Source organism: Buceros rhinoceros, unplaced genomic scaffold (genome assembly GCF_000710305.1).
Source record: "Buceros rhinoceros silvestris isolate BGI_N320 unplaced genomic scaffold, ASM71030v1 scaffold12229, whole genome shotgun sequence".
Lineage (NCBI taxonomy): Eukaryota > Metazoa > Chordata > Aves > Bucerotiformes > Bucerotidae > Buceros > Buceros rhinoceros.
The window spans coordinates 42581-68113 of NW_010429802.1; the positions used below are offsets into that span (position 1 = coordinate 42581).

The window sequence follows — 25533 nt, forward strand, 5'->3', positions numbered from 1 at the left end:
AGGAATGTTGTTATTAATTCTTTGATATTGTGGAAAATGCAATATTCTTGTGGTGAGCTTGCAGATGTAGGCATGTTATCTGATAACTGCCTGCAACTAACACTGTGTAGGTATTTGAATGTAAGTGGAGACAACAGCGTTCTGAGTGGAGGGCTAGACATGAGATCGTCATTTGGAAATTTTAAGAAGAGAATAATATAACTTTGGTTATTTTCTTTTTTTCTACCCCCTAACTTAAATTTTTAATGTTAAAAAACTAAAATTTCAGTCCTGCATAATTCAGTTTTTTCTTGAACAAAGAGGTTAATTGGAGAATTAGTAGCAGTGGTTAAAAACGTAGCAAGCAAGGGAAATCATTTAAAGAAGGGAGGAAGCAGTCTCTAATGAGGCTCTAGGATTACTTTCAGCATTCACTTCGTTGAAAAATTTGAAGAAAAAATTGTGGGAGAGAAAGTCTGTAAAAGATTTAGACTCTCAGGTTGTTTCATTAAGGGGCTGGAAGAATTCCCAACTTATGTCAGACAGTTCTGAGAAGGGGGGAAAAAACAGCCGGTTGTTTGCTCCCAGCGTAAGAAGTAACAAGTATAAAAGTAGTTTTTAAGATTTCTCTATAAAAAGGAAGTTTATAAAAAGGTGCAGACTGTTTCTTCCCTATCCCAACCCTAAAACTAAAACTTTGTTGGTTTTCTTAAGCTCTTTCTTTAGTCTTTCAGAGGCACACTGTGGTGCACTTACTTTCATGCCTTTTATTACAGTGCAGCCATTATGTGATAAACATTATAGTGCATTTCTGTTTGAACAGATATCGAACTCGGGTTATCTGTTGGATGCTTTCCTCATCGTACTAACATCAGAAATGGTTTGCACTTCCTGCTGGATCATGAATAGAAAAAATTGTGAAGAAAGTCAAGCAAGAGTCCATCTTGCCAAGCGTTTTACTCTGGCACCGATATTTGCTTTCTCTACTGATGGGTTGTCTATTCAAATCAGCAACACTCTTGCAATATCTAAGTCAAAACTTAAGTCTGGTATTTAAGGTCCTGTCCTGGTCTGAGTTAGAACAGAACTCATTCTGATCAGTGATTTTACTCTTCAGCTCAGTCTCTGCTCAGTGACAGCACTTTCTGAAGTTAACGGCATTTTTTTGCAGACAGTTTCTGCTTCTACAAGTGACAGCACTTGATGTTCACTGTTACTACCAGGGATTGGTGTGCAGAAGGGCTCTGGCTGATTCTTTCTGCTGTGCAGACCAAGGTCACTGCTAAATCCCATGTCCCATGCTGGGGGTGCAGTAAGTGAGAGGCGGCACCTCTGGGGAGGAGCAGACAGGACAGGTGACCCTACACCGACCAACAAGGTGTTCCATCCCACAGACATCGATACAAAGCTGAGGGTCTTGTTCCCTCTTGCTCTCTCCATTGATTCAATGGTCGGCATCTGAGGAGGACTCAGTCCGTTCTACCTGCAATCCCAGGGTGTGCATCCCTGAATCCAATTCCAGAATTCAGCTCCTGCATCTTGTTCCTGTCTGCTGCTGAATCCAGTCTGGGACTTCCAATGTGCCTGCCCACAGCATTGGTGATGACAGTGACATAGTTGCTATCAAGGGGGTAGGGTTCAGTATTGGCGTTGTATATATTTATATATATATAATATTGTTGTTATTCTCGTTAAAGCAGTTTTAGGGTTTTTTCCAATCCGTAAGTGTCTCTCCCTTATTCCTTCTCTCTTCCCCTTTGTCTAGTGGCCGGCCCAGTCCTAACCCGTGACAGGTCTTTACAAAGACAGGCAGGCTACAAGTTAGCCCAGTATCAGCTATTTAGTTATACACAACACATAAATGTCTTCCAGGCTGGCCTGTATTACAGAGTGGAGAACTGTCATGTTTGGGCAGACCTTTCACCTGACTCATGTGGAGTAAGTTAGGATTTCAAGTGGTAATCTCATCCCTTATGCAAGGCAGGATCAACTCTTCTCTCAAAGCAGGTCCTGCACTTTGTTTTCCTCATCTGAAAACACCTTTCTGAGGAATGGAGGATAGGCTAGACCGTTTTATTTGTTGTCTTTGCCTCTTCCTGTTGTCTGTGCCAACTTAAATTCATTGTTTTAGTAGGTTTTGATTTGGCTTGGATGGCAGAAGAAATTTAGACCACTAAAGCCATGTCATACATTGCTACACAAAAAAAAGTAATTCTTACCTTGTTTATTTCCACAGTGGGGTTTTTTGTTTTGTTTTGATGTTGGTTGTTTTTTGGTTGGTTGTTTTGGTTTTTATAAAATCATCCACACTTTTCTCAGTCTTTGTAAAGGGGAGCAGGTGCGAAGCAAAACTTTACCTTTGGTTGAGGGAAAACTCAAATCTCAAAAACTCCAAAAAAACCCCAAAACTATGCATGTCTTGGCTGCTAAGCTTAAGGGTGGTGTTACATGGGTAGTCTTTGATTTGAGTGTCTCTTCTTGACTGAGAAAGTGAAATTGGACTCTCCACGTTAAAGCTTGCTGATCTGGGATTTGGGTGGCCTCTTAGCTCCTCTTGTAAAAGCACTCAAACATCTGAAGTTTTGCCTGTGTTACAGCTTCAGAGTCAGGTGATTGCCTTGCTCTTCTCCTTCGGGTTATTACACTGATAGTCCTGTAGGAAGGGTTCTGTGAGCTGCCATTCTCCTCTGCTATGTTTGTGTCCTTTGCCGCCCGGATCCTCAGCTGACTGAGGAACAACTAGGCAAGCATAAAAGGTTTTTGTGTTCTTTCTTGACATGTGCAAACCCCACCTCGCTTACAGAACAGACATTGCTTCTGAACGAAACCTAATTTGCTGTGTGTGGGTATGTATGTGCTCCGGAAGAGGGATTAATATAGCCAGGATAATTAATGTTGAGTAAGTAGTGGTTTACGCTTTGGCTTAACTTCACATGATTTGTCATGGTACTACATGGTGTTCTACCAAGCTCTCTTCTATTACCCACGTTGGTAGTGGGTTTAGGTTTTTAAAGTAATTGTTAAAAATAGTGATTTAGGTTTTATATGTTGTGAGAAGATCTTTAAAAATGCGGACTTGATGCACATCAGTAGAGGGAGGATTCACCCAAGTTAGAGGGGGACTAAAAAGATGGTCTGGGAGATGTATCAAATTCCTGTTCAAGTTAACAAAAGCAGCTCAGTTATGTAATCACGATAACCATGAATACTAGTCTTCCTCCCTGCCTGAGGAAGAGGAGGTGTGGAATTAATCTCTCATCCTACAGGCTGTTCAGAGTGACTGTTCGCTTCTGCAGTTTCACGATTTGCCTATTATGGAAAACTATTGCTGTTTCCCGTCGTTTCAGGCTAGTGGTTAAATTTGGGGCTGGAAACCATTACTAAAAAACATGGTAGAATACAGCAGGGTATTCAGCTTTCCCATGGAGTCACCTGAATAGCTGCAGAAACCCTGTTTAGAACTGTGTTCTAAACTGTTCTAAACTCTGCAGTCAGACCGATTATTTAGCTTTGATATATAAGGTTTCTGGTAGAGGGATTTGGGAATTTTGCTTTTAATTGGTGCACCTGAGTAGGTTCTAAAGCTCTGAGATTTCCTTGACTTAAATAGTAAAGACTATGTCTCATTTTCTTGGAGTTCCCGTTTATTCAGGTTTAATGATCCAAATGAAACGCTTGCTTAATAAGTACATGATTTAAAATGTATTGGATATTTACACATTTACTAGCTTTAAAGTGTTCGTAAGTGTTACTTTGTAATAATAACTTTTGAATGCTCTTGTCTTTAATTCCCTAGCTACCTTTTTCTTTAAAAACGTGGAAGGAAGTAAAGGAAGCAAGCAGGCACTGGCTTTGTAAGACCTGTGCAAAGGTATCTGTGAGGAAGTCTTACTCATAGCACCTACTGCTAGGCTGTCTTGGGAAATCAAATCTTAGAAGGCCAGTGTGGAAGCTGAGGTTCCACACCTGTCAAGTGTTAGGTGTTTGAGTGCTCCCCGGAGACATCTAAATTAGATGTCTCCATGAATACCCCGTGCTATGTCCCTGTTCTGTGCTGTCTGCCAGCCTTTCAGTGCAAGGGATCAGATACTTCTTCATGGGGGTATGACAAAGGATCATTTTCTTGCCAAGTTTCATTAGAATATAACAAATCGAGGAAACGAAGTAGAGCATTTGACTGTAAACTTTCTGAAAACAAGTAAATTTATACCTGTGTGTACAAATATTGCTGACTGGTGTTCCTGTAGAAATTCCACTTACTACCAGTAGATTATCTTGTACCTTGTATATTACTTGGATTTTTTCTGCTAGAAATTGCTGTATATCCTGTAGAAATCCACAGACATCTGTGTTAATATGTTGTGAAACTTTCTCCTGTTTTCAAGCTCATCCCTTTTACAAAGTCCTAATAAAGCGGTGAACATTTAAGGGTGATGCACAGCTATTTGTGATGTAAACCCCAGACTACTTTCATTTTTGTGCTGTGTGTGTTACCAACTACAATACAAAATATGGCTGCGAACAACGCTTAGAAACACAAATAAAAACCTGTGACGTTCCCTTTGTCGGGGAACAGAACAGCTGCGTACTTAACATTTTGTAAGGTGCGTCTGATGTTGCAGTCCAATTTCAGGCTGAGCAATGCGCGGTACTTTCTGAAAAGAAATGCCAGGAACATGACCGTAAAATACACATTTTATCTGTTCCAGTCTGCATGCTAGTAGTGACAGGTGCTCAATGGTTGTCAGCATCCTTGTCAGCACGGAGACTCCTTTGACATTAAAGTCACTGGCTCGGTCCTGATGCTGCACAGCTCTATTGGCAGTTCCATCAGGCTGGAGCTGATCAGCGAATGTCAGAGCCTCCACAGTTCTTTTGGTGTGTTGCCAGCCCTCTGTGTTTTCAGGCTGGCCTTGCCTGTTGTTTGAACTTGCCACAGTCCTTCAGCAGCTTTCCTCTGGGAAATGAGCAGATAGGTCATGGGTATGTCGGTATCTTCAGGGCAATACAAAACCACGTCCAAAGTGACTTGCATAAAGGTTTGTAACGATTACCGTTGCTTTAAGCCAATCAATGGGTAGAGTACCCAGGGACTCATTAAATGGCATTTGTGGTGTCTGCTACAGAGTTTTGAGCTGTATTTCAGGAAATGCGGTGACAGCCTTTAATGTCTAATTGACCTCTTCTCTTTGTTTCACTTTCCATATTTCCTTCTGATGTGTTCCCCTGTGGCAGCAAACTGCCCTGCTCAGTATTCTGAACTTCTGCTCGGAGCTGCAGCACCTCAGCCTGGGCAGCTGTGTCATGGTGAGTACTTCCACCACTCGGGATGTGGGGAGGCGTACGTGTGTGCGCACACGCTTCCTTTGGAACTCAGTCTGGGTTTACGTTTCACAGAGGCATGTTAAATGCTGGATTGGTTTTATACTATACTATACTCTCTTAAAAGGTCCAAGATGAATGCAGCTTGGTTACATACTAGTTTAGTAGACCTAAAACACAGCTTGTAGGCTTTGTCATAGTTCTTCAGCCTCTTGCTAAATTTTTGGAGTTTCTTTTTATGTATAATCACTTTTTCATTCCAAAACTAATAATTAAGACCGATTATTCAGATTATTCAGACCAAATCACCATTCCTGGCATATTAATGCTTCTTTGTGACCCCACAGTTATAACCACAAGAGAGATATTTCCAGCAAAAGCCGTTTGAGTCATAGACTTGCTGGGCGCGCACTCATTGATTCAAAGAAAGAGAATGCAGGAACAGCAGTGGTTCCTGCAGGGCTCTCATCTGAGCTGTCTTGCATGGCTGTGCCAGAGCTCTGTATAGAGGTGGTGTGGCTTGTTGCTGTCCCTGGTGGTAGACATGCCAGACCACTCATCAAGAAGACTTAGCTGATCTTCCTTGTAGTTCAAGAAGCAAATGACAAAGCAGAACTGGCCGAGCCTTCCCTGCTTTCTCATGGACAGAAGAGGAGGGTGGCGTGGCTATGACTGACCGAGAGTCCTTGTTTTCCTGCTGGTTTTGATAGTGGGTGTCATTCCTTCTGCCTGTCTAGTGGGACCCTGTTTCAGTCCCTTTGGCTTGCCCAAGGTAACTAATAAGAATTCCATAAGGAGATGCAGCACCTGATCAACCTAGATTGCAAATAAGCACCTTCTTCAATCTGCATGTGCTTATGGTTTCAGTGCCTATGTCATAAAAACAGTTTTAATCATCTTTTAAAAGAAAAAAAAGTATGGGGGGGAAAAAATGGGCTTTCTAAAGAAAATAAACTTTTCACTGCATTTTCACTGATCTGTAGTATTAAGTGAATTTAAAAGCACCTGTGTCTGGAGGTTGATAGGAAGTTTATTTTATTTTTGTCTTCACTAAAAGTAGATCTCACTGTACTCTACAATGAATAATTTTCAGAGCTCTTTAGAAATGACAAATAACAAAACCCAGATCTATAGGTGTGTTAGCAAGCAAGTCCTGAGACACACCTATGTATGTCTGGCAAGATGGTGTGCATGACAAAGTGTTTGCTTTCCTTGCAGATTGAAGACTATGATCTTATAGCAAGCATGATGGGAGCAAAATGCAAAAAGCTTCGCAGTCTGGATTTGTGGAGATGTAAAAACATAACTGAAAGCGGAATAGCAGAACTGGCTTCAGGCTGCCAGCTTTTGGAAGAACTTGATCTTGGCTGGTGCCCGACATTACAGAGCAGCACAGGCTGCTTCACAAACCTTGCACGTAAACTCCCAAATCTGCAAAAGCTCTTCCTTACAGCCAACAGGTCTGTGTGTGACACAGACATTGAGGAGCTTGCTGCTAACTGTACGCATTTACGGCAGCTGGATATATTGGGTAAGGAAATGTAGGGATACTGGTATTTATCTTACTACGTCTCAAAAGCCTTGCAGTTAAAAATCAGTCCTTAAAGACAAAGCCGTCTTCTACACATATTTTAAAATAAATATTTCTTAAAGTTATGGTTTAGCACATGAAAACGATGGAGGGAAGTTTTTTCTCATTGAAGTGAGGTTTCACGACCATTAGCTTTTTTCGACTGAAATCTTTCTTCTGACTATCAGAAAGTCCAGTTTCTTGTCCTTCTTTCTGCCTTTGTTAGTTTGTTTTATTTTTGGGAAGTGACAAAGTATATTGTCACATGTGCAAGTCTGATCAATAAACAGGTTTCTGCTTTTGCACAGTGCAGATACACCAAGCAATATTGAATTTCTTTGTTACCTTTGCCAGAAAGTGAATTTGACTCATTAAAGAGGAAACGGTAATTATAGCAAAGCTTGAAATGGACCTTCTGATAAGGTGGGAAGGAAATGATGAGGGGCAAAACCCATAGCAAATCTTTAATTTCTAATCCTCTGCAGCTTCTATAGTTAAAAGTACTTTTAGAAACCTAAAGTAAATATACTTTGGATTCTTGTGTGTAAGGACTTTGAGAAATGTATTTTTGCATGATACTGAATTGATTTTTTTTTTTATGGTGGAATAGGAGGTTTTCTTTTTAAAATAGTGTAGGACAGCAGGGATATTTGTGATATTGATATGGGAGAAATTTGTGATTTTATTGACTTATTTTCACAGTTAGTTGAAAAAGGAAGATTTAAATGAAAGGAAATGAAGTAGCTGCACTGCGTATTTTTAATATTTAATAATTTTAATGGAAGTATTACATTTAGGTCGAGGGAGATGCTGGAAAGAACTGAGAGCCCTTAACTCCAATAGCGTTCCAAGCAAATTTAAGACTATCAGCATGTCTCATTACCAAATGGTTTCGGATTGTCACTCCAGTATAGCTAGTACACTCTTCTTCGTTAAATATATTTTTTTACTCATCTCTAACTGAGGAAGCGGCCTTCTGACCAACCTGGGAAGGGAGGATGAACAGATTTACACTCAACTCCACCTAGAACAAATTGTAGAGCCTTGATACATCCACAGGAGGTAATGTGTTTTGCATATACTTAAGGGAATCTATTCTGTGGCTAGATTATCAAAGGCATATTTCCCTATTCAGACCTGAAAAAATTTTCAGATGGCGTGGTGCCTGAAGTCTTTCAGAACACGTTATGTTCTCTTGACCACCCCTTCTGTGCATTTCTATTCAGTGTCAATGTGTGGGCCCACAAAGTGGTCTGACCTTTTCACTCCACCAGGGGCTGCCCAGTAGATAGTTCTGGCTATTAAGCTGATGGATAGTCTGCTACTTCTGTTGCCTCTCTGCTGGCAGTGAAAGTTTGTTGCTACACTTCTTCAGCATCTGAATTCAGTTTGACACCTTATTGATGTTTCTGTGGAAAAGTGTGTGGACTTGGAAAAGGAATTTGTTCTGTTCCCTGGGTGCTTACCAGTATTCCTGAGTCCAGTGTATTTGTAATCAACCCTTCCTAGTGAGACTGCATCTGGATTCAGACAAATGCTCTCCAGGGGGTATCCAGTTGAATTATCTTAATAAGATATTCCCCAAAAGCTTTATATCCTTGCTTTCTTCCTTCAGAGGAATACTTAGTGGGGTGGGAAGAAGGTGGTCCTCTGCTGTAAACGAGTCAGTACAAGGTGATACAATATAAGTGAATGAGATAATCGACTTTTTTTTTTTTTTTGCAACTGCAAGGCAACTATGTTCATTTCTTTGTCTATGGGAACCTTTACACACTGTGGTTAAAAGAAAGTTGTCACGTAGAACCACATCGGGTCATCGGGAGGTAGTGTTGCCTGGTGTTCACATGTAAGTGCAGAAGTCTCTGTGTTAACTGAAGGACTGGGCTCTCACAGTGAGTGCAGGAGTACCAAGAAAGTCATAAATCTCTGTATGTGCTCTAACTTTTGGTGGCTGATGTAGGGCCATTCTTTTACTATAAGCTACATAAATGCTTAATATGTTTTTGTCCTTTTAAAGAAGTGTGACAACAGTTCTGAAGATGTTAGAGGCCTGAGGTCAGTGCTCAGCTTTGCAAGAGTAACCTTGAACAGTGGGTCTTCTCTGTGATGTGAATGAATGAGACGTGCTCTCATTATATCCATTGTCATCTCCCAAGTACAGAGATATCTGGCTTGTACATGTAGTGTGCAGGGTGTAGAAGTATTTCTGCTAGGTTAGCAGTGCATGCTGTAAGGGAGCTTCTTTTGCTTCAACGAAGATGTGTAAAAGCTTGAGGTTTTTTGCAGTATACAGGTACTTACCTAAGTAGGGATCAAAATTTCTTATCCTGCACTTGACAATGCTATGCTAGTTTCTCTCTGCTGGTGTTAGAACTTATAAACTTGTCAGGGAAAACTCGTTGTTTCAGTTACAGATGATTTATCATCACAACAGCTTCAGGATGGGAGGAGTCTAGGCCCCTGAAAGAAATCTTGTTGGACTGTCAGTCATTACGTATTACACAATGAATGCTCCATATACTCTGCATGCTGTTTTCAGCTGGCAGGTCCTGTGGCATGCCTCCTGTCTGTCCTTTACTTAACCTCTCCGTTATCATTTGTTACAGAATCAGAGGACTCTGTAGAACATGAAAATTGCTTGTTTTCAAGTGCTTCATAAACCTATTGGCCCATGTAAAGCATTGTTTGATGAATTGCGGTGTTTGTGGTGTGTAAAGCATAGATCAGAAAGTAAATTTCTGGTGAAAAAATGAATTGTGGGTTGGATTCATATCTGCTGTATTATAGTACAATTTTGAAGGGGAAGCATGATGTAAGTGTGACACTGAGTACATGAGGCTGTACATCTTGAAGTTTTAGTTCTGGGCTTTCTTTTACCCATTACATACTGAGCTGCCTGCTTACAAGTATCATTTCCTTCTCTGCCCACACCTTTTCCACTGACTGACATGGCAGGTTTCCACCCTGCAGTAGACTGATCCAGCTGTGATCATCAGACAGTTTTGTAAGTGATGGAGTACGTCACCCAGCGCTATCAAAAGTCAAGTGGATACCTCTAGACCTGTAGTTAAAAACTAGTCTTCAAACTGTGATGGGCGTTGAGCAACGTGACAACTCAGATGACAACCTGAATTGGCAGTGCCAAAACCTTTTCTTTTCTTGTATATCACATCAGTTGCTTAGTTCTGTTGCTGTGGGGCTACCAGCTGCTGTCAAGAACAAGTCATCTTAACCTCACTCCCCCAAAGTCCTCACTGCCTCTGTCCTGCACAAAAAGAGTAATGGAAAGTAGACACCCTTGTTACTGCAAAATTCATGTATTCCTATCTACATACCAACACCTCCCACGCCTTCCTGAGCAACAGAAAACTCAACTGCCCCCTTGCCAGCTGTCAAAATTTTCAGCTTTGTCTTAAGAGCATCAACACATAGTTAGTCAATTCAAACATGAAAATGTGCAACATGTTAAAATTTTGAATTTGTGTGCAGTAGATTGAATAAAAGGCTGCTCTGGCTGGTCTAGGGGAGGAAAGGAGAAGTAAGAATATTTGAGGGAATAGTGCTAGTAATTTTCAGGGTCTCTACTCTTAAATATTTTTTGGTGTATAGTACTATCCATTGCCCTAGAAACGGGGGCTCTGACAATTTTTGTAGCCTTCATACACAGGTCTCCTGAACAGCTCTAGAATTTGAAGACTTGGATATATGATAGATATAAATAATTGCTCTAGCAAAGAAATCATTATGCAGAAGTGCTTTTAACAAAGGCAATACCAGAGAATTTTTCCAGAGAATAAACGTACATCACTAATTGTAGATTGTATAAATAAGAGGAGGACTATGGATGATTGCTTATTGCATGATGTGAACCAAACCCCAACCACATTGCTGGCCTTTTTAGGTTTTAGAAAAAGGTATTTCCTAAAATATAATTTAAAGTCTGAGGAAGAAAAAAGAAACAGGTGCAGTAAAACATGCCATTTCGGATGGCCTACTTAGTTACAAATCCATTAAAAATCTTAGATGAAACTGGAGAGCTGTCAAAGTTCAGGTAGGAAGGAATGAAGAACATCCTACACAAAAAATCTGTGGCTAGGCATCTAGATCTAGCATTTTTGTAGAAACACACATTTGGATCTTGAAGCGCAGAAGCTGTGATGCGTGAATGAGACTCGTCTAAATGAAGGTGCTGATGCAGTAGCAATTTTAAGACTTGGTGGGAAAAAGATGAGTAGTCTAATGTGTTGTTCCTAGAGTTTCTGTTGAAATGGTAGAGCAGATCCTGATGGTAGGATAGTGGTACTATGGTAAAATTTATAGTCAGGTGAAGTGCATAACTAAAGCGCATTACAAGATTTCTGTGTATGGCCGTAGGGACTGTTATATCAACCACCGGACAGTTGTGGTGATGATGATCATGTAATGATCACAATAATAATGACAAACTTCAATTACCCCCATGCAGATGAGGTAAAATTTGGGGGCATGATAGTGAAGACTGTTTTTGGGTCATGTTAAATGATGTCTCAAGGCAGCTAATCTGAGAGCCTACCGCAGAAGGAAGCGAACACCACGCTTAGATACCTCCTTACTTATGCAGAAGAGTACAGGATACTACTAAAAACAGAGGCATCTTTCTGGAAATTAATCCTGTTCAGAGAAGGAAAATAGGAAGACGAATGCAAAGTGAAACAAGATCACAGTAAGGCAGTATGAGAGATTAAGAAACCATTGGCCTAAGGTAAATCCTTAAACTGTATCACAAAAGTGTTAGAAGTGGTTTACAGGAGAGTTACTGAGGTTGCTCAGATCCTCTGTGAGGGATCACTGAGATCCAAGAAGGCCATTGCAGGAGAACTGTTGTCTGTCCATTAGTGATCATGGCAAGGGGGATCAAGTAGGCTGCTGTATCAGAGCCATCCTTTCCGGGAGATTAGCCTGGAAAGCTGCCTTAAATCGGAATGCCAATACAGAAAGCTTTTGAACAAATCAATATATTGAACAATCATAAATTGTTAGAACTAAATGGTATTTATGCAGAGGTTCTAAACGAGCTCGAATACAGGGATCTGGAAATCTTATTTCTGGTGTGTGATCTGTCACTTAAATCACAGCACACTGAGGAAAGAAGGGTGACAATCATGCCACAGTCTTATTTATGTAAAGACTACAGGTTAGAAGCTACAAAACAGTAGCTTCTAACACATCTTTTGCTGTGTGTAAACCAGCTGCATCCATAAGGAAGTCAGTCAGTCAGTGGACATGAAGACCATTACAATATTCTGAAGGAGAGCTGCATCCTTGTGAGGACAGTAGTTACGCCTGTGCAGTCTTAGAGCTCCTTGAAGTTCTTGGTGAAGGTGAGCATCGAGCCAGTCCATAGAGGACTGGATTTCAAAAGCTTTAGCCAAGGTGGTTCTGCTTTTGTAATTTAGCTGTCTGCTGGATTATGAGTGTTTCAAAGATGACAAAGAATGTATCATCTTCTTTCACAGTGAAGTTACATCACTACTGTGGTCATCAAAGGTCTGTACTGATCTGCGTATAAGTAATGCAGACAAAGGGGTGAATAATGCTGTACCAGATGGTACTCAGGGTAGAAAAATCTTAAGGTGAAGAACATAACACTGAAAAATTGCAGAATGATCTTACTTAGTAAACAGATGATAAAGCAGAAGGAAAATTGTTCTATCAAGTGCAAAGTAATTGATTGAGGCAAAATAACATTAACTAAGCATATGGGGGTGGGGAGTGGCTTTGTATTAGTTACTGTTCTGTAGGTAAGAGATCACGTAGACAATTTTTGGAAAACACCAGCTCATTGCTCAGCATCCTTCCAGTCGGCAAATAGGAGGTTAGGATTTCTTAGGAAAGAAATGGACAAAGCCCACTAAGACCTCAATGTACTGTTACTGACTTAGTGCACTGTACAGGTCTGGGCATCCTGTGTCAAAAGTACTAAATTAATACAGAAACTAGACATCAGGGGTCATCTGAGTTGCAAATGAGTCTGGAAAACAGACAGCCTTGAGGAAACCAAAGAGCTGTTCATAGGATTATGAATTATGTGCAAATAGAGAATGATCTCTCACTGCTGCTTTATGATGCATTTCCCCTTAATTATTGCAAGTCGTAGGCAATGAGTTCAAGGCTGATTTTTTTTCTTTCTTTTTAACATAATATAGTTAAACTGTAGAACACGTGCAAAGGGGCCATACTTATAAAGAACCGCAGAAAAGTAGTAGCGTGCATGAACAGTAGCTTCAGAAATCCCTGGACTGATGATTTTTGCCAGTTGAAAAGTTGCTTTAAAAATCTGCTCTTGTTGGGTTTTTTTCCCCTCTCCCTTTTTTTTTTAAGCATTGTTGGCCCTGGCCATTGACAAGATCCTGGACTAGATGGCTTTTTGGGGTGCAGTTCAGCTCAGGATGGAGTGTCTGCCAGCAGGCAACTGGAGTCATGTTGGATGTACAAACTTTTTAGAGCCAGGAGAGCTTGCTGAGCAATTTAGCCCACTGTAGACATCCGGGCTTGGTTCGCTTTCCCGGAGTAAACTGCCTGGCTTCCGGCTGTTCCAGTAAGGCATGGAGCTCCTCTGGATCCAGTGTCCTGTCTGCCAGCCATGTGTGGATGTCCTAGATGGTGTAAGGAACCCCAAGTTCCACTAGGTGCTTCAGGCAACCGAATCATACCCCAGTTCCTAGACAGCGGAACCATGCACTAAGCACCATGGACTGTCCTGACTAGATTTCATTGCATCAGCTGTAATGGGTGCCTGAGTGTGCATAACACCCACACTCCCTCTGGAGTCCTAGGAGCCTTGCAGATGTGTTTGGAATCAGAGCAGCCCACAACAGTTCGTGTGCTGCGCTGGTCAGTGGGAGAGTCATGAGAGCATGAGTGGAGCGTACTGTGCTGCTTGCTGCCAAAGCCCAGCATCTGGTCACTGGGCGGTCTTGTGGCTTTGGGTGCTGGCTTCTGTAGTTAGAGATTTCCCTTGAAGTTGTAAAGTTGCTCCCCAATACAAAATGATGGACTTATTTAAGCAATGAGATAAGAAAATACAGTAGGCTTCTTAAAGGTAAATATTCCGCACTGTCTCCGAGAAGAATAATTTGGAATCTAGTTGAAATAATCTAAGTAAAAGTTGTACTGTAACATTTTTTTATGACACAGTATTAGCAGCTTTTAAAAAAAGACTGTTTTCAGTAACTTTACAATTTATTTTGTTTCTTTTTTGTTTTTAAACAGGGACGAGGATGGTAAGCCCTGCATCTTTAAGAAAATTGCTGGAGTCTTGTAAAGATCTTTCTTTACTCGATGTGTCCTTCTGTTCACAGATTGATAATAGAGTTGTCCTAGAACTGAATGCCAACTTTCCTAACGTGTTCATAAAAAAGAGTTTCACCCAGTAACTCACCACGTAAGCTGCTGTCGAATCCGTTTGAGAGAGTTGTTTCCTGTGAATTTGTGCTGACTTCTTTTTAAGAATATAAATCCCCTATGAAACAGTGGAAAGTATTCGTTACCAACACAAATGGGTAAAATACATTTAAATATATTATGTGTTTCTCAAAGAGTTGGTATTGTACCTAAGAATTGTTTTACTCCGTATTAATCGGCGACACTGCATGTTTTCAAATACCAGCCCTGTGTGTGGCTTCAATGAGAAGAACATGAGTAACGTCTTCTTAAACATCCCTTTACAGGGTGTTACACACAAACTCTGTTAATACCCAGGTGAAAGCGGAAGTTCAATTTCTAGCAGTAAAGAAAAAGATTGGTGCTTCCTTTTTATGTATCCGTGTTTGTGTGTGTGTATATAAATGTACTTGTGTACAGATGTGTTTGTATATACATACACAGACACTGTAGCATTGTGGTTTGGCCTGCAGCGTAAAATGTTATGATCTGGCCTATAATTACTTGTTTGAAAACCTGTTTAAACTTGTGTAAGAGTGGGTTGAAAAGACTCTTTGTCGTCTTTCCTTGTTTGCTAATGGATTGTATCCGATAAATTTTTCTCCCTCCTTCCACCTGAAATAGATGCAGTGATGTTTCACAGTCAAGCCTAAGCGACACACAGATAAATGCAAGAAGCTTCCACCTGAACTTACAGCAGAAACAAAAGAGAAAATTGCCAGCAGCTTCTTGGTATTGGAAGTGAGGTTTGAGTCAGATACTTAGTGTCGTAACTGGTAATGTGTAGAAAACCCCAGAGCAATTTTCTTTCCAATTTCTGTCATGGTCAAGATTTTATTTGTGATACAGCTGGTTATCATGCAGAGTACCACAGAAAATAGAACTTAGGGTAATGCATTAGCAGCTATTCCTTACGCTGGCATCACATCTACTGTCAAGTGTAAACCCACACCTTTTGGCTGAGTAAAACAGCAATGAAGATATAGCGGGACTGAAACAAGGGCAATGTGACTTGGTGATTTAGTAATTGGATTTAGTGTTGGATTCCTTTTGGTTTTGGGGGGGTGGTTGTTTTTGCAAGAGGTGATTGCTCAAAGTACTATTGCACTCTCTCTCTTTAATGCTGTTTAGCCTCTGGCGAAGGAAAACTGTTGATGGAAGAATTCTAGAGGTTTCTTCCTTTTCCACTTCCTCAGATGAAGTTTTGATCTTTTTTTTTTTTTCTTAAATACCGCTGCTAGAGTATGTTGCTGTGTACAGCCTGAGTTTAGAATTTTACCTTTTCAGCCATTGTTGATGAGTATGGACCATGAAATATAGCCTGTCATTTGGTACTGGTTCGACCATTCTTGTATTGATGGCGCTTATTACCAGCTGAAATAAGAAGAAAATTACTTGGTCTGGCAGAAGTACATTACTGCACTGAAGATCACTGGCAAAGAATACTTCAGTTCATCCAGTAAAAAACCAACCGCTTCTAGACGACTGCTACAGATCCTTAAAGATTTGATGATCTCTGTGACTCCCGAATGAATGCTTTGAATTCGTTGTGCTGGTGCCAATATTTTATAAACCATGTCATGAAACAGCTACAGAACACTTATGTGATTTTATAGAAAGACATTTTTATTCAGATTTTTAAATTTTACAGAATCTTTTGGGAATTCCAGATCCAAAGAAGGGCATGCACAGTTGGCTTCTAGATTTTTCCTCCACGTAGATGGTACTGTGGGATTTCCAACTAGATTATGCCATTCCCTTTTTTTTCCTTCCTCCAAAAAATGGACATTTTCAGAGATCTTTAGATTGATTTACTTATTTTTTCCACACTGATTGATGTCAGCTTTGGTGTAATTCTATGTGAGACCTCATTTCTTTCAGTCGAGTTTGGGTTGATTTATTTTTCTGGGAACTTAACTTTTAACTTTTTTTAATCTGCAAGTAATATTTTTCATTGTAATTGAGTATTAAATCATTGTTCTAGCTATAGGAGAACACAGGTTCAGATAATGGGAGTTTACAAAGAATAGTATTTCAAAACAATTGTTTTTGTGGTGAAATTTCACTTCTCAGGGTGCATCTGTGTTTATCTCCTTTTTTAATTAGAGATCTTTCTTGTTTGTTTTTCACTGTAAATAGAATGGGATGTGGATGAAGTGAATAGCCATTGTGCCTTCAAACTGGTAAACTTGGTAAATAATACAGTTTCACTTGTAGAGCATCAGTGAATCCAGTAAGTGTTTTTGTAATCATGTATGAGTAAAGGATTTCATTCTCTGTTGCTTTTCAGGTAGTTATAACCGAGGTTTAGACTGATGTATTGATCATGCTAAAGGACTTTATTTTTCTTATGTTGTGCCTTCCATTTGAAATTGTTTTGGTTAGGAATTCTCTCTGTCCCTTGAAAGATAAATTAAACTACTTTCTATTTGGACTGTTTAAAACTTAGCTATCACTAACACATAATTGATTCAATTAGCTGGGAAATAACTGTGAGAGACTTGCATCTGTAGTTGTAGACTGTAACCCTCAATCAGAGGGTAAGAAGCTCTTTTAGCTATGGCTTTGTATGTCCAAGGAGTCTTCCAGCAAAGAGAGGATAGACCACACTTGACATTTCTAATATTTCTAGAATAAAGAAAACAACATGCTTTCAGACCTTCCTTGTATGTCACGAAGAAGCAAGAATAAATCACTGTCTTTTTAGTTCTGCTATTTTATACTCATGTGTATATCTATTTATACACCTGTGTGTATAAATTATATATATACACACACACACATTTGTGTGTATATATGAATTTTTTTGGTGTTTGTACATACTTACACATATATGTATAAATCTCAAAGTTTTTCCTGTAGGAATTACTTTTATGAAGTGAACGTAATAGCAGAAGACATTTCATAGCAGTTCTGTTTTCAAGTGTTGTTTTACCGTACCTGGAGACAGAACTCCTCTCCACCCGTGCAGCAGGGAAAGCCTGGGCAGGAGGTGTGCTGGATTTCCAGTGTCGCTTCGCCAAAGTGCCTTTTGATTTGTCTGCAGGTGAAAGTTATTACAGGGTATGGTAGAGTGTGAATGCAAAGTCCAGTAACTAGTGTGGACCGTCTCCTTGTGAAGCAGTCATAAAGAGGGAAACTTATTCTGGTTTCATTTAATCCAAAATGAATGATGGCAGTTCCTCAGTTAGAGGAATTTAACTCTTCTGGATTCAGGTCATCATCTCCAACACTAGCCCGTCTCTCAGTCATGGAATCTGAATTCTGCTTTTAAGGATATTCCATTTTTTTATATTATCTGTCGATCTTGTCTGTCTTTCCGAAGTGCTGTAAAGATGTGCTTTGGCCACAGATGTTAAACATTGCTACCATGTCAAAAAAAAAAAAAGAGGCTTGCTCTGAAGTGTTCCTGTTCTTAAACTAAATGGGGGCTTCCATACTAGCTCTGTGAAGTTGGTGTGGGATAGCATGTAGGTAGAGATGACATTCTTTTGGTCATTTTAAAAATTAATATGATGATTTTACCATTTGAAGCATCTTCTGCCTCTTGAAGGCAATAGTGTACTTCAATTCGATAGTGTACTTACTTGTATCCATAACTCTGAGCTGTCTGGCTAGGTGGCTCTATGGAAGTGGGTGAGGTTTCTGTTGCTTATGCACATTATTAAGTATTTTAGTGAGCAGGACTTACATGGAAGACCAGTTTGCATAGGAATTTGGACCTTATAATACCCAAGTACATGTAAATTTCAGACGAGGAAAAAAAAAAGACATTTCGTATGTAGTGCCTGATTCTTTTCTTAGAGCTCTCTTGCCGGCTTTTCAGATACAGAATGTCCAGTAATTGTGGTAGACAGTGAGTAGAATTCATCTCCCTGAATGTTACCTCTCTGAAAGTTAGACATCTAGTTTTAAGGGGGGAATCTGGGCACCTCTAGAGAGATATTGATCTCCTCCTGAGATAGATATTTAAGGAAAGTAGAATGAATCATGTTCTGGAGAGCCCCTCTGGAGACTGTGGAAGCTGGGATTTAGCTCAGGTTGGGTATTTGGCTTTAGAATACTAAACTGAGAGTAATTCCATCCAGCACTGTACTACTTGTCTTGGAACAGCAAAAAACCAAGACCAGAACAACATCCATCCCCAAACCTCAAAACCCTCCAGAATCCAGTCAGAAAGAATCAAGTTAAAGAGGTGCTGACAATTTAAAGTCAGTATTTTAAATGTCAGGATCTACTTCTGCCCCAAGTTCCGCACCAATGCCCATGGTACAGTTTGGTTTGGGTTTTTTTGGTGGAGGTGCATCCCACTTCCCTCTTCTGAGATCTTGCGTACCTAACTAGCTATATGTATAGTTCTGTAAATGCATGGAACTAACAGGCAAACGTGATTAATGTATCGCAGCTATCCCAATAATCTTTTGTATTGCTGTAGTCAAGACTATGACTAGTTTAACTGCTCTCCTGTCATCAGAAACGTTACCCACTGTGCATTTGCAAACACTGTGTGTTTGCTCCTGGTTCTTACTGTGTGTCCTGTGTAACTTTCTGCATCTTATGGGGTGTGTTTCCCACATCACATCTGCAGGACTGCTAAATTTACAAAAAATAGATAAAATGTAGCATTTTATTGTGTGGAGTATGGGGGTGACTTTATGTATTGATTTACACGTTCCCTATTGCTCCTTTGCAATGACTCCTTAAGTTGTAGATTTTGAAATTGCAAGGCTAGAAGTTCCTGGTTTAATGAATCTGTACATGCTGTGTTAGGCACAATCAACATTTTTTGCCATTATCATCGCAGTCCTTCACTGAGATGATAGTTTCTGTGATTTTTAGGATTCTGACTTGACAAAGAAGTCCAAGAAAGGGCTTTTTATACCAGGCGTGGGACAGGTTGTGAGAACTGACACGAGGAAAGGCTGAGGCATGAATCTTGTGCATTACAGGTCCTCATGATTTTCAGAGGGCCTCGGCAAGAGGTGGCTCTTTTTAAGAAGATTTGGCCCAGTAATAGCAGATGGTGGGGTTTTCCTTTTTAGCTAATGGACTAACTATTGTTACTTTGTTTTCATTTAAGAATAATAAGGAGCACAGTTAGGACAGACATCCTAAATCGGAGTGGATCCTTTGTGAGGAGTGAAGCTTTTCTCTTGCATTTTTGTTCCCCTTTTCTAAAACCAAATAAAAAAACCCTCAACTATTTGAAAGCTCTCTCTTTTTCCTTGGACACTGAAGAAACACTTATGTCAAGAAAGCTGAGAAAAGAAACAAAGGGGACTTAGGCAGATATATCTGGAAACCCATGAGAGGGTAGCCAGAGCTATTTATAGGCACGAGGAAAGTAAGAGCAGTGTTCTAGATCAGCTGTTAACGTTTCCCAGAAGTTTACTTTCCCATATAATTTCACATGCTCATACTTCTAAGTCAAGATTTAGCATTTAGATGCTCTTATAATATTGACCTTTCACGTACATGCATTTGCAGTAATTTTTGTTTCATTTTTATGAACTACTTAAAAACATCTTTTCTTCACCCGTCACTGCCCAGCTGTGTTCTTTGTGAAACTCAAGTGATTTTCCGCATGCACACACAGGTACATGCAAGACTTGCTTAGGTTTTTTGCAACTGGTCATTTTTTGAGTACAAATAAGCTGCAGTTGTGGGGTAAAAATGATAGAGAAGGCTCGGGGGAAACCTTAGTCAGTGTTTAGGAATACCTGATGGATTGGGGTAATAAAGAAGAGAGAGGCAGGTTCTTCTCAGTGATGCCCATGGACAGGACAAGAGGCAGTGGGGTCATTTTTTGAGTACAAATAAGCTGCAGTTGTGGGGTAAAAATGATAGAGAAGGCTCGGGGGAAACCTTAGTCAGTGTTTAGGAATACCTGATGGATTGGGGTAATGAAGAAGAGAGAGGCAGGTTCTTCTCAGTGATGCCCATGGACAGGACAAGAGGCAATGGGCACAGACTGAAGCACAGGAGACTCCATCTGAACGCATTTTGCGGTAAGGGTGACCAAGCCTTGGCAGAGGTCGCCCGCAGAGGCTGTGGAGTCTCCATCCTTGAGATCCTCCAAAGCCATCTGGACACGGTCCTGCGCAACCAGCACCAAGTGGCCCTGCATGGGGCACTGGGGGACTGGACTAGATGACCTCCAGAGGTCCCTTCCAACCTCAGCTCTGTGATAGGAGATTTGCACTTTGGTTTGCTTCAGTGTACTGACTGTTGAAGATGATAGGGAGGAGAAAAAGAGATAATACCCATCTTAAACTTGCAATCTTGAGAACGGTCACAAGAACCTCATTAATTTCCTTTTTTTTTAAAGAGAAGTAACATTTTTATTGGTTTACATTAGTAGGGAGACCTAAATGTAACATTAAAATTTTTGGTAATGTTTTCAATGTATAGATTTGTAAAGTACAAGATGCACATGATTAGTTTACAGGAGTGTTACTGTCACTCAGAAGTCTGAAAGTTAGACCAAGGACTAAGGTAAATATCCCTACTAAAGACTGACAGAATCGTTTTAGTTGGAAGAGACCTAAGATCATCAAGTCCAACTGTTAACCCAGCACTGCCAGGTCACCTCTAAGCCATGTCCCTCAGCACCACATCTACATGTCTTTTAAATATCTCCAGGGATGGGGACTCCAGCACTGCCCTAGGCAGCCTGTTCCAATACTTCAAAACCCTTTCTGTAAAGAAACATTTCCTTATATCCAGCCTAAACATTCCCTGGTGCAACTTGAGGCCATTTCCTCTTGTGCTGTCATTTGTTACTCAGGAGAAGAGACCAACATTTGTTTGAGGTTTAAGGCTAAGCAACTTAAGAAATCACCAACCCAGATCACCAATAGCAATTCAGAGCACTACTCTTAATAGCCAACCTAAACCTCCAGTGGTGCAACTTGAGGCCATTTTCTCTCATCCTATCACTTGTTACTTGGAAGAAGAGGCTGAGCCCCACCTCGCTGCAACCTCCTTTCAGGTAGCTGTAGAGAGGGGTAAGGTCTCCCCTCAGTCTTCTTTTCCCCAGACTAAACAGCCCCAGTTCCCTCGGCCACTCCTCATTCTTGGGTACTAACAATAGTTTCTATTTAGAAACGGAGTTGTCTATAATACATTATGAACTGTTTAGTTTGCATATTTTTAGTCTTTTTAGATTCACTTTCTTCAGGGCAGTGCCACAAATTTCTGCACATACACATTGTTCTGAAACTAATAGAGGCAAATTAAAAATAGCTGTTTTGGTTGTGATTTGGAAACTAATAGCTAGTCTGTGCTTGGAGTTATTTTTGAATAGTTACTGAAAGTGAATTAAAATAACCAGGAATCGATGTGTTCGCAGAGGGACCTTGCACTTTCCGATATACAGACAAGTCCTAATTACCAGCCGTCCCTTGAGCCATCTTAGTGAAGTCAATGCAATGGTCTCCTCCTAATTCTTTCATAAAGCCACCACAGCCCTCAGCATCTGAAGTTTTGCATTCATCTCCTTACCAGGCAGGTAGTGGATTTGGGGCGTGTCGAGACTGGCCTGACCTCTGCAGGTGAAGTGCCTGGGGAAGTCCTCTCCTTGCATTTACTCCTGTGTGTGGATGGGAAGGAGTGGCATCTCCAGGCCTTCGAATTGAAATACGTGCATCCAGCACCTGGACTCGTTTAAAAACAATGTGTCTCTCCCTGTCCTCCCTTCAGATAACCAGCAACAACATACCTGCGCTGTATTTATGACTTAGTAGTATGTTCCATTTTCTGCCACGAGAATTGGAGTTTGAGTAATGTTCCAGCAAACTCCTACGGCGTTACCTTTTAAAGGCACTAATTTATATAAAAGATGGAAGAGCAGTAGAGGGAACAGTTCCGGACATACCTGTAAATAGCTCTGCTATGTGTGCTATGCCAGTAAGCACCAGAAGAAGTCTTTTTTTAAATAAATCAAGAAGGACAAAAGGGATAATTGCCTCTAAGCACGTTTTCTATAGCTGGAGGATATTTGTGTCATCTAATTTTAAATATCTGGTGTAGGTACTAAAGTTGGGAAGCTGCTCTCCTAGGGTGCCTCACTCTGGGTAGATAGGTTCTTCCCCTGTTAGCCCTCTACCTTGTCTTGCTTCCACCAAAGGCCACCACTTTCTCTGCTCTGCTGATTGCACTGTATCCAATTGCTCCCTACAAAATACTTCAGCTAAAGTGTTTAAAGCTTGGTTTTTGACCCTCACAAGTCAGGTATTAAAGCCAGCAGAAAGAAGAGGGCATTTAACTTTGGTGAAAGGGATGGCAAGCAGCAGGTGGGAGTGTGGTGGTTGTGCAAATGTTTTAATTCAGGTTAGCATAAGTGAGGATCGCCACTCTTGATTGTGTTCCACGGCTCCTTAACTCTTCGGTAGTTCATTTCTGTACTGGGTTGCAAAGATCCCCAAACCAAGGTGGTTTATTTTCACCTCATAGTGGTGGTTCAAGCCCTAGAGTACAAAATGCTACTGTGAACGTACAAGAACATGTAAGTCCAAACTGGCTTCAGTAAATTTCCTAAGATCATTTGAGAAATAGATGTTGGAAGGTTTAGATTAGAAAGGAGTTTTTAAAGCATGGTTAAGGCAGCGGTTAGCAAAACCAGGAGTGGGAGGTGGGGCCAGCAGCCCACGGGTGTGTTTTCCCTGGCTGTTCCCTGACGTTAAGCTACCTGGGCCCACAAAGTTAAGTTCCACCACTTTGCAGTCCTAAATACAGGCAGTAGCCCAAGAGCTGTGTCCTTATGTGCAGTGTTGGACCCGAGATCTGTTCTCTGTGCTGTCATTCAGTAAGCCATGCATGTTCGGCATTAGCCCCATTTTTCATTTTGTGCTCCTCTTAGTATCCCAGCAAGGTTTACCTTAGCACCTTCTCCGCGTTCATTGTTAATATTCCCCTCTGAGGCGTTTGCATTTTTTTGATACTTGTGCAAGTACTGGATTACATTTCAGAACAATGGGTATTTGCCCTCTGAGTGTTCTGCTTGACCAGTAGTAAACGGGAGGTACACTTCTAGTAATTTACTTCTGGTTAGATTCCTTCATCTTCTCTCTCTGTGTAAACCCAGAGGTCTCTGTGCACGTGCAGACACAGCTCGGGCACAGATCCCCGGCTCCTCCTCGTTTGAATACCTTTGACTCGTACCACTTAATACGTATTTGTGGAATAAGGTAAGGGTTTACTTGAATGCGTCTAAAACTGAGATGTTAGCCCTATATTTATAAACAATTGAATTTATTATGGAGAAATCATCTAATGCCTTATATTGCTAACTCAAAAGTAGTTTCTTTAAAAAGTTAATTATGTATTTATGCACCAGTTATTTCTGTTTAGTAAATTAAGTCTGTTTTATTCTGTCTGTTTTATTCTGTCGTTTAAAATGTCATAATACTGTGTTGTACAGGTTTGTTCTGTTACTGCCAGTATAAAGAAGTCGATGTTAAACTCCTCAGTGAGTTGTCAGTGTCTGCTAATTCAGAGGTGACAGAAATGTATTAAAATAGATTCAACCTATAATATTTATTTTGCTTTGCACTTAATTTGTTTCACTTTGACTGTGTTGCAAAATACCAAGTGTATATAAAATAATAAATAAAACAAAAATAAACAATTTGTCTATATTCATTGACCTTTTGTGCATTAATTTTAAAAACCAGTGAAATAAAACACAAAATACGATGCATTCAGAGGAAGGATTTGGGCATATTTTTATCACTTCATTTTGAAATAAGCTACCTTGGATGCTTTTAGATACAAATTTGTGAGCTTTTTTTTGAAGTGTAATGTTCAGCTTACTGTAGCCCTGTGAAAGCTCGCAGAACTACATGCATTACATAAAATAAACGTTTCACTGCCTGAAACAGTTTGTGATCTAGGTACAGAGCAAGAGGCGACAGATGGATACCGACAGACAGCATATAAAGTGAAATACAGATCTCAATGTACCGAAAAGTCATTGAATTTCTTTCAAGAATAATTCAAATAATAACTACTCTAGCGCAGATCGTGTTACCGTAACGTATTCATCCCTTTCATTATATAGGTAGTGATGTAGTTGTGTTCGCATGTTGTGGAACTCAAGTAATGTGAAACTCTAAATTTAGCCGAGATTTTACAGAGTTCTGCAGCTGTGAGAGTGGGACTCGGGAGGGGACACGTGATGGGTTGGGCTCGATGTGTCCAGAGCGACCCGAGTACTGAACTGGAAACGAGCAACTGCTTTGCTGGACTTTGTCCTCCTGTTTTTGTGACTCGTCTAGAAAGTTTGTTTAGTCGTTCAGGATTATTGAGTGTTAGGTTCACCTGATGCTGATAATCGTTCAAGACAACTCCCCTACTGAAACAAATTCTAAGCTTTGTGTGGTTTGCTTCCATCTCAAGGAAACTTCTCTTAAGACTTTGGATATCGAGCACCTACAGAAGTGTTCAGCCTCATTTAGGTGCTTTTGTGGCATGACTTTGCGTCAGGCCAGTGTCATTTCAAATGTGCTGAAACTGCCTTCTAGCACCAGCTTACTGCTGCTGATGCTTCTGAGTATCCAGAAGCCTAAGGACAAGGCTGGACCTGGCTTCTGTGCGTCTTGGACGAAATACAGCTGACTTTAGACACAAGTCATTTTTGACCGCTCTACTTCTGACAGATACCTGTTTCTCTGTTTCTGCTTTCATAGTGTTGAAAATTCACTCATACAACTGAAAAGGTGTCGCCTTTCCTCTGTATAGCACTTCTGATCATGCAAATGGTTTAAAAAACACAGAGATAAAGCCAGATTTTTTCAAGATTTCCAGACTTCAGTGCTTGAGAGCCTGTCATACACTTTATTATTTGGCAGGAGTGCATTATTACTTGGGGGAAGTGAAAGCAGTTGCATGTTCTCTGTACTCGTGGATTTACATGTTACATGTCCAGAGGGAGGGAGGAAAGTTTAGTGTTCCGTGAAAACGTTACAAGATGTGAACTCTTCTTTGTTTCTTCAAGATGCAGTTTGCAACCTGCACTGAATCTAAACAGAACACTGTAGATCCCATACCATGCAGGCTGCAGTTGTTTATTCACTGGTAAAATCAAATGTCAGCATATACAATGCAGGCATTTATTATTACAAACGGATTGTAAAAGTGGCGCTGTCCCTCGCAGTTTACAAAAGCTAGAAACAAAACTGCCCTGACGCAGTGACCAGGGAGTTTTGAGTGGCCGAATATATTCAGGAGTTAAAATAAGT

The 25533-nt window shown here is 40.5% G+C and overlaps 1 protein-coding gene across 1 annotated transcript in view; it reads left to right on the forward strand.

The window, feature by feature from the left end:
• Positions 1 to 14437, forward strand: part of FBXL4 (F-box and leucine-rich repeat protein 4) — a 50343-nt gene extending 35906 nt beyond the window's left edge. The window contains exons 5-7 of the mRNA XM_010142800.1: positions 5215 to 5286; positions 6520 to 6832; positions 14123 to 14437. Coding sequence (XP_010141102.1) covers positions 5215 to 5286; positions 6520 to 6832; positions 14123 to 14286 — 549 coding nt within the window. The 3' untranslated portion in view covers positions 14287 to 14437. The remainder of the gene's footprint in view (positions 1 to 5214; positions 5287 to 6519; positions 6833 to 14122) is intronic.
• The last annotated feature ends 11096 nt before the right edge of the window (positions 14438 to 25533 follow it).